The sequence below is a fragment of the Castor canadensis genome, chromosome 2 (assembly GCF_047511655.1).
Source record: "Castor canadensis chromosome 2, mCasCan1.hap1v2, whole genome shotgun sequence".
Taxonomy (NCBI): domain Eukaryota; kingdom Metazoa; phylum Chordata; class Mammalia; order Rodentia; family Castoridae; genus Castor; species Castor canadensis.
Window position 1 is genome coordinate 116,748,169 of NC_133387.1, and position 9,189 is coordinate 116,757,357.

Here is a 9,189-nt window from a genome sequence, read left to right on the forward strand (position 1 = left end):
ACATGTTATAAAATGCTGGAACACTAGAAATGGCTCACATCTCAGTCATTCTAAAGTGGAACTTGTTTGAGGCCAAATGTTCTCCCCTTCCTCTTGAGTCTCCAGAACTCAAGAGAGCTGGCATGAGATAAGCATATAGTGTTGGTTTCCAAACCCTGGCCTACCTGGGAATCTCCCAGTGGACTTTCATTCAGATTGCAGTGCCCTCCCTGCAGGATCTTATTTAAGGTGGGATCCCAGGTGGCTCCCACAATGTGCATTTCCACCAGGTTCCCAGGGATGGCTACTGCTGCCTTGTGCCTACACTTGATGCCACAGAGGCAGGCTTTTAATGGGCTAATTCATGAAATAAAATGCAAACCTGATCTTCTTTATTAATGAGGTATGAAACTGTTCCTGGACCTTGTAGATGCTCATGACATTAGTAAGAAATAGGAGTCTAAGAACAAAAACAAAGTTTCATCGGTTACAAGCTATGGGCAGTACTTCATCATTCCCCAGAATTGTCCTGGAAGTCTTGGAGTGATTATAAGAAATAGTCATGAGTCAAATGCCACTGCTTTAAAGAAGAAGAAGAAGAAGAAGAAGAAGAAGAAGAAGAAGAAGAAGAAGAAGAAGAAGAAGAAGAAGAAGAAGAAGAAGAAGGCTGAGAGTGGTGGCTCACAGCTATAATCCCAGCTAGCTGGGAGGTGTACAAAGGAGGATCATGGTTTCAGGCCAGATTGGGCAAAAATGTTAGTGAGCCTGACTCAAAGAACAATCTCAGTGCGGTGGTACATGCCTAGAATCCTCTAGGTGGGAGGCATAGGTAGGAGGATTGTGGGCCAAGGCCAGACTGAGCAAAAAGTATAGTAAGATTCCACCTGAAAAATACAGTACAAAGGACCGGAAGCAAGAGGTAGAATGCTTGCCTAGCAAGCTGACCAAAATGCACCCCCGCCACACACACACATACAAAAAAGTCATCTCCTCTTTTTGGTTCACATATATGTGCAAAATTGAGTAATCTAGAACTCACTATTGGGGATCCTTATCTGAGGATTCGCAACAATTTACAAACATGATTTCCATGTACCTTTACTTATCAGTTTCTTATAACTGAAACTAATTAGATTGCTACCTAGACAGGAGCCTAGATTAGTACAGAAGGAAGTTGGTAATCCAGAACCTTGACAGGCTCAATACTGATACTAACAGTAAGCATCTCATAGGTAGAGACAAAGGCTTTCTCAAGGTTGGGTGGTTCTATGACCAAAGACAAGAACTGCAATGAAAACATCTAACAAAATGACAACTCAAAGTTATACTGGGACTGGAGGTGTGGCTCAAGTGGTAGTGCACCTGCCTTGTAGGCAAGAAGTCCTGAGTTCAAATTCCAGTACTGGAAGTACTGCTCTGTTGGCCTCAATGCACTTAAAGACCAAATACTTATCAGACTCTTATGCCCTGTAATCTCCCAAATTTTCTAGCCTCTATGAATGGATTCCGTATCTACCCAGGCTTCCAAGTCAGTAGTTGGTATCTCCCTGGGCTTTTCTGTTTCTCATACTTCCCACACATAATCACCAGGCAGTTCTGCCTCCAGACCATCCTGATCACATGTTCTCTATCCTCCTTGATCCTGTTCCATCTCTTGCCTGCAATAATCACCCATCTCCCTATTTGCATAGTTGCCCTTAAATCCACTACCCATATTGCTGTCACGCCATCTTTCCAAAACACCACAGAATGACTCCTCTTTCATACAGAAGACCCAAGCTACAGTGGAGTTAAGAAACTCTTGACTTGCCAGAAGTCTTGCCATTTATTCTCTCTCTTCCTGCCACACTGAATTACTAGTGCATCCTAGAACTGGCACTTCTCTTGCAATACCCCTACATCCTACTCTCCCACAAAGTGACCATATAACCAAATGTGGCCTCCTCTCCAGGTAGAATTAAAAGCAAAGCTTACTCTCAAAAGACATCCTTTATCCTGTGCCAAGTTCTACCACTGCTTCTGTCACAGTGTGGCACACTCACTCTCTCTTCTGAAAACTGAACTGCAGACACTCAAGGGCGAGTGCCAACTCTGACTCATTCTTACACATCAAACTATGGATAGAATAGTGCAAACTGCTCGTCATGACTCAAATACAGAAAAAAAAACTGCAAAAAAAAGTCTAACAACTAATAGGTAGCAATACTTGTCCAAATAATCAAAGGACAAACAATAGTGGCTAACTTACATAATTATTTATACTCAATCAGCCTGTGTGTGCTGCTGCACCAGAAACAATGTAAGTATGAGCATATTTAAGGCTATGTATACAATATATAACTATTATTCTCCTAACTTATAAATCCAGCAGATAAAGTCAAAAAGGACAATTAGACTCTGGGTCTGTTCCTGTGAACCCACCAGAATGGGGAAGAATTTGGAACAAAGAGGGACATTCTAGCCCCATGACAGAGTTCACATACTACTTTCTAAAGCAAGCTGCTAAAATTGCTAGGAATAAAATTTATTTGAAGCATATGCAATTCACATATGGCCGGTCAACAGGGCCTGATATCTGATACTGTGTTTCAGTGTCGTCAGAGATTAAAATGTCAAATCCAGCACAGAGTTTCTATCAGGGTTCAGTAAACATGCCCCAAACTACTCCCTGGCCCCAATTACCCTTCCCAGCTGGTTTAGCGAACTTTCTAGACACCTAGATTGAGTGTGTGTGTGTGTGTGTGTAGGAAGGAAGCTTTACCAAATGACTCTGAAAAGGTGAAAATTATAGTCAAACCAATTATTTGAAGATGCCTCAAAGCTTAGAGCCTTGTCCAACTGGCTTGTGTCCATGGACCTGGTGGTGGACAATATGGAAACACTGTCCAAAGAGTCAATGGCTGAAATATTCTTAGAAAAGACAATTTTTAGAAAGAAAATAAAAAGAAGGCATCAGAAAACACTGTGATGTCACATGGGAACAACCCAGAAGAACAAGCTAAGATTTGCACTCTATTCTGTAGGTGTTGACAGCTCAAGAATAAACCAGTGATAATTAACAGAGATGAAAGATGTTTCTTGCCATAATTTCAAATGTCCATAAATGAAAGAAGCAAACAAAATGGAATTAGCTCACTGTGGATCTGAGGAACAGAATCTAATTCTTAAAACTTTGTTTATAAGGACACAATACATCAGTGGGCCATGTTCTAAAACTTTTCTAGTATCTTGTTAGTAAGATCTAACTTTTAATAAAGCCATTACTACAGTACTTACTAAGTCATACACACACACACACACACACACACACCCCACTCTCACAGCAAGTGAGACATCATTTCACAGGTGGATCCTTTGACAGGCTGAATGTCTTCAACATCTTGATCCCATACCCATTTCAGGACCCAGGCACCAGATAAATTCTCACCTTTAACAGCTGCCCTTACTATTACACTTGGTTTGTCATTCCTATCAAAAAAAGTTTCGGATACTAGCTGCCAGTCCTGGTGCTTAGATCAAAGAAAAAGCAAAGAGTATTTTGTTTTTAAACAGGGTGGAATCCTTCATCTTCACTCATCTCAAAACATGCTAGTGGTGTCACATGCACCAAGTGTAATTACACAGCACAATAGATTTTGATAGTTGATTTCTTTAAACTTCACCACAAGTTTTTTGAAAAATTATGTGTTATGAAACTGAATATATGAAGCCAACAGTGACTGTTCAGAGACTACAGGAGCTATCATTCCGTTTCTACTGGTCTATGCTACATTGCTATGGATATACACAGACAAGAAGACCACTGGTCTCCTCTTCACATTTGAAAAACAACTTACAAATATTTAATTAGTGGCTTAATGAAGCACGTGTCTTTGAAAGCAATAGCAGAAACCAATATCACTATCCCTACCCCACTAAACTCTTAATGTCTGGCAGTCTATTCACTAAACAGTCACTTAATTCTGAAATAGGGACTCAGAAGCTTGGAGCCTTGAGTGACTTGTCCACCCTCATCTAGGGCTGGAACGAGAAAATAGGTCTCCAGTTTGCCCAGGTAGACCTGGGTCTTCCTGAGATCTGATCACCTTAGAGAAAGGAGGGTGGTGGTCCTTCACTTTGCCCATTAGATTTTCCACTCTTTATATAAACCAGACCTTCTGAATCAGAATATCTTCAGAGGTGGAGTCAGGACAAGCTCACTTCTGTAAAGCTCCCTTGGTTGAAGATCCTTGCTCTCCTTACTCAGGGTCTCCGTGAGCGCACCTTTACCTCTTCACTGTGCAAAAGCGAGGGGGGTGGCTTAATATGATAGAGCCATTTCCCTGTACACAGTTGACTTGGTGACTGTGCTGCCCCCATAAAAGGAAGCCAGTGTGACTACTGAGAACCCCAAGCAGGTGCATAGACCACTGAATAAACAAGCATTTGCAAGCTTCAGACAAAGGATTCATCCTAACAGGCCTGTTCCTCCTGACCTGGCTTTCCTAAAACAAGTCAGCAGTTTGAAGGTTGAGGGAATTTGCATCTTGATTTTGCTTCTTACTAGCCATAGGAAAACTAGTTCCTTCTCTGTACCTCAGTTTCCCCCTATATAACAAGAGTACCCACTTCATACACTTGATGTAAGGATTAATTAAGAAGACTTAAAGAGTTGTCTGCTTGTCCTTAGCTATCGGTGCAACAGGTACAAATGATGTCATAGCTTAGAACAACAACAACAAAAAAGCCTCAGCAAAATGAAGAAATCTTGAACAAAATTGACTGGTTTAAATCAACAGAGTTCTTTAACAACCTTTTCAGGAAGATTTCATCTCCTATCTGTAATAATTTGCCCCTATATTTTAGTCTTTAAGAAAATGTCCTTTGTTTGCTACTCTCACTATTGTATTTGGGAGCATTTGATTTTAAGAGATTATAGGACAAACAGACAAATTAAGTGGTATTCATATTTACCCAGAAACAAATTTCTAACCACTAATAGCAGTGTTCAGAAGAGGAACATCAAAGAGTGGCGCACACTTCAGGAGTGAAGCAAGGCTCCATGGGGTGGCTCTAAGAGGTTAACTTAAAAGGAGAAGGGTGGGAACCCTTGGACAGGGACAGATGCCACCTGAAGACAAGGACCAACCGCCTGCAAGATGGTTAAAACTCCAGAAGTTCCAAAAGAACCCTATCTGTGGCATGGAACCTTCCTGGAGACTTTACCAATCCTTCTTCTACGCCAGCCAGTCTCAACCTGGCTGACCAACAGAAACACCTGAAGAACTTTCGAAGACCTCATTGCCCACTTTTCACCCCAGACCACTGAGCTCCGGGTGGCAGGTAGTCATTAGGTTTATTCTTGGTGTTGCCAGTTGCCTGTTTGTTTTTAATCTCAGGAGAGCTCAGTGTGCGGCAATGTTTGGGCCACAGCTCGGCTCTTGGCTTTACTCCTGCAGCATCAACCCCCTACTCCAATGCCAATGACATCAACAGCAAGTGCGGACCTGACTCTTGGAACCCGAGCCGCTGGATTTGGAAATTGTGCAATTAAACCTTCTGAGGCATGTTTCTCGTGTCAAGTAGGTTTATGGTCGGCAGTCAGGAAGCCAGACTTGCTCATGTTCCGTCTGGACAGTTGGCACGCGTGAACTATGGACATCCATTGGTTTTTTTTTTTAATTAGGTTTAATATTTTGGTTGGCCCAATGTCAAACTCTTAAAAAAAAAAAGAAAAAGAAAAGAAACATCCAAAAAGAGAAAATCTCTTAATAAGAAAGTTTACTGTGAGCCCAGTTTTGAAACACCTTGGGGATGGGTGGCTGGAGTGCGTGCGACGCCTGGGGAGCTCGGCACAAGGACCCAGTTGTGGCATCGCAGGCAGTCATACAGCTGGGTCCAGGTCCACTGCAAAGAGCAGAGATGCTAAGGAAGCTCTGCGGTGGGGGGCCAAGCCTCGGAGGTCGGGGAAGCAGTCATCCAGCGGGACTCCGGGAAGGAGCTACGAACTGGCAGGGAGTCCTGGTCTTCCGGACCGGAGCACCTGGCCCACCAAGACCTGGACCTCAACACGCAGAGCGAGTGGCAGGGTTCGGCGCCGGAGGGGCGGTACGGACCCCACCTCACTCCCCTTTTTGCAGACGAGGAAACTAATCACCACCAGCACTACCCCTCCCTGGTTGCCGCAGGTGGTTAGTGACAGAGACAAGTTTTCCCAGCCTCCCAGGTCACTACTACAGCTCCACACCCGGCAAGGCTTGCAGGGACCTGCGAGCGGGGCCGGGACTCCGGCTGGCAGGGCCAGGCCAACATGCGGGCTTAAAAGTGAGACCCCGGTGACGGAACGGGGTGCGGAGGGACCTCACGAAGCCGCCTGTCCTACAAGATTCGAGGGATAGCCAGAGTCCTTCCTCACTCCCTAAGGCCGTGGGCTCCGCGCGTGGGGCGCGCCCACCTCTTGCGTGGCCCTCTAACCCGCCCGGCAGGTCGAGGTGACAGCGTAGGGCGCACGTGCAGGACCCCAGTCGCCTGGCGCAGCCCGACACCATGGTTTTGCCCACGGACGCCGACCGAGGGCAGGAAAGCAGAAAAGTGAGGAAAGAAAGTTGGGAGCGGTCGGGGTCGCGGGAGCTCCCTGCGGCGGTTCCCACGGCGCGCTCGCAGCGCGGTGCCCCGAACCCCGCGTCTCCCTTTCCTGGCCGCCGCAGTTTCTCCCAGTCCTCAAACGAAACGTCCAGTTCCTCCCACGGTCCCAGCCAGAAGCGCAGCCGATCCTCAAGGAAACAGGAAAGGCGGGGCGGGCGGCGCGGGACGCCTAGCCGGTGCGCCGGAGCGCGGGCGGGGCGGCTGCGGGGTCGGGGCGCTCCGGAGGGGACGCGGGAACCGGCGGGACGCGTCCTTACCTTTCTTTTCCTCCAGCGCCAGACTCCCCTGGAAAAGCGCTACCAGCAGCACCAGCAGCGCGGCTCCGGCCGTCCCAGAGGGTCGCATCGCTGCTGGGGAGGAGCCGCCTCCGCTGTCCCCAATTAATCCGGGACGCGGTCTGGCGGCCGTGCGCGCCGGCGACGACGGTGGCGAGGCGGGGACTCGGGAGATCGCCGAGGTGGCCTGTGGACTGGTTAGGGAGGCGGCGGCCGCCGGACTCGCTGGGGCCGCCCTGGCCGCGGGCGCGCACACCGTGCGGGAGGCGGAGGCTGCTGCTGAGCCTCGCGGGGAGCTGGTCAGACGTCTCGCTGGCTCGGGCCGGGGCGTGGGGAGGCTGGGCGGGAGGAGGAGGGACCAGGCGGAGGAGGAGGGATCGGGAGGAGCAGAGGAGGAGCGGAAAGCGAGCAGGGAGGAAAAACTCAGCAGCAAGGATCGGGAGCCGGCCGCTAGCGACAGGGAGGTGGTGGCCAGGCGGCCGGCGGGCAGCTGGTGTACTTGGGAGTTACATTCGAAGTGGGAAGTCCTCTGCGCGGCTCCAGGGTATCGGTGGGCCAGCCTACATGGAGCCAAATCCGTGTTAGCGTTCCCTTCTCCCTTTTCCCTTCTTTCAGTTTACTAAGGAAATTTGTACCCGCTCCTCAACAAACTGACTGAGCCTTAGAGCCAAGGTTGGATAATGACACAGATGCGGAAGCTGCTCTTTTCATTCTTGTCCCCTGCTGCCCTCAGCACCTGGATCCTGGCAGGGGTCAGAAGCTCGCCTTGCAGCTGAGGCATTCCCAACCGCGCTGGCACGGCAAGGGTGCAAGGTGTCTGAAGTGGCACTCAGAAGTCCCAGGGTCCTTCAGATTCTACCTAGCACCCTCTAAATCGTCTGAAATGAGGGCGACCAACTCCTGGCACAGAGAAAGTTCTCAGTAAACGTTTGTTGAATGAATGCATGAGTACCGAGTGGAGTGCCCACACAACATTTCATGTACCAGAAAGGAGTACTCGAAAAGCAAATACGTGAGTTGAATTACCTTGCAAAAGTGAAGTGGTTAGAATAAGGCTTGACACAAATAACAACTGAAATACTTTTACAAAGTTTAGGTGCCTACTGACCTGAGCAGCCATACAACACTCAAGTAGGAGAAATGCCAGAGAAACTCACTAAGAATTTCTTATGCCAGAATTTAGTTAAATTCCTTTTGCAAAGACCAACCTGACCCCCCATCCCCCTTTGCCCCTGGTGCTCCTTCACCTATAGGAGGAGAAATGTCCTCTGGACACATTCTACAGCCAGGTTCCTCCATTCCTTCATTCCTGAGAAGGCTGATTGGTAACCTTCAGGCTTAGCTGGATTCTGGGTCTCTCAGCTTTAGCAGTCATCTCAAACCTATGGTCAATGAAGCTAAGGCCAGCCCTTTCGCGTTGCTGGAGGAGAGGGACCCCCATCTTTTCAGCAGAGCATTTGTGCCCGAGTCTTACACCTGGAGTGGTGAATGGTGAGGTTTACCCAGGGAATATGCAGGACACAGTGCTCGGCACCATCCAGGGAACCTGGAACTTTACTGAGAATGAAGTAAGCAATTTGTTCCTTTGTTTTAACAAATAGGGCATCCACTGACATCCTGATCACGTCTTTGGCTCCCTCCACATATTCCAAAGCTTAAAGCAATTTGTAAAGAAATAAAATACAAGGAAAAAATTAGAGAAAAACAAACAGGAAACATAACAGTACAACATAAAATGAAGACAGGAGGGCCTTATAAAAGATCTGCATACAATGAAGTGCTAAACAAGGGCCACAAACATGGCTCTAGACCATATTTTCTGTCAAGGAGAATAGTCAGTGGCACAAGTCACAGTGAACACATATTAAAAGACAAAATTAATTTTTAGTACAGCATTGGAATTTCTCTTTTGAGCTCCTTCCCCTACCTCCATGACAATCTGCAGAAACTTCAAGGGGCTGTATGCTAGCTATGAAGCCACAGTCGTCACGGAAATGTTGGTTGTAACATCCCTTGATCTAATCTGATTGCCATGCTATCTCACAACGCAGAGCTTCATGAAACAGTGGATATTTCAGGTACTCAATACAATGCTAAGGCTGGATTCCAAGGAATGGGTTTCCTGAACATTCTTCTGGGACTCCTACGTAAAGCTGAGTTTCTCCTTTGAGTCTTTAATATAAAGACTAACATGCAGGTTGATTTTGTACTCCTTGGCAGTATCTGGAGTTTATTGATAACCATGTTTCTCAGAAAAAAAAAAAAAAAAACCTGCGTGACTGGGCTGACAGAAATGATTTCTTCTTGAAAG

At 47.0% G+C, this 9,189-nt stretch overlaps 1 protein-coding gene across 5 annotated transcripts in view; it reads right to left on the reverse strand.

Moving 5' to 3' along the window:
- Egfr (epidermal growth factor receptor) overlaps positions 1–7,180 on the reverse strand; it is a 176,721-nt gene extending 169,541 nt beyond the window's left edge. For 3 of the 5 annotated variants that reach the window (XM_074065528.1, XM_074065527.1, XM_074065529.1), the window contains exon 1: positions 6,861–7,180. In XM_074065528.1, coding sequence (XP_073921629.1) covers positions 6,861–6,948 — 88 coding nt within the window. In that variant the 5' untranslated portion in view covers positions 6,949–7,180. The remainder of the gene's footprint in view (positions 1–6,860) is intronic. The other 2 variants (XM_020175295.2, XM_020175294.2) reach the window with 1 other exon arrangement.
- Between the last annotated feature and the right edge of the window lie 2,009 nt (positions 7,181–9,189).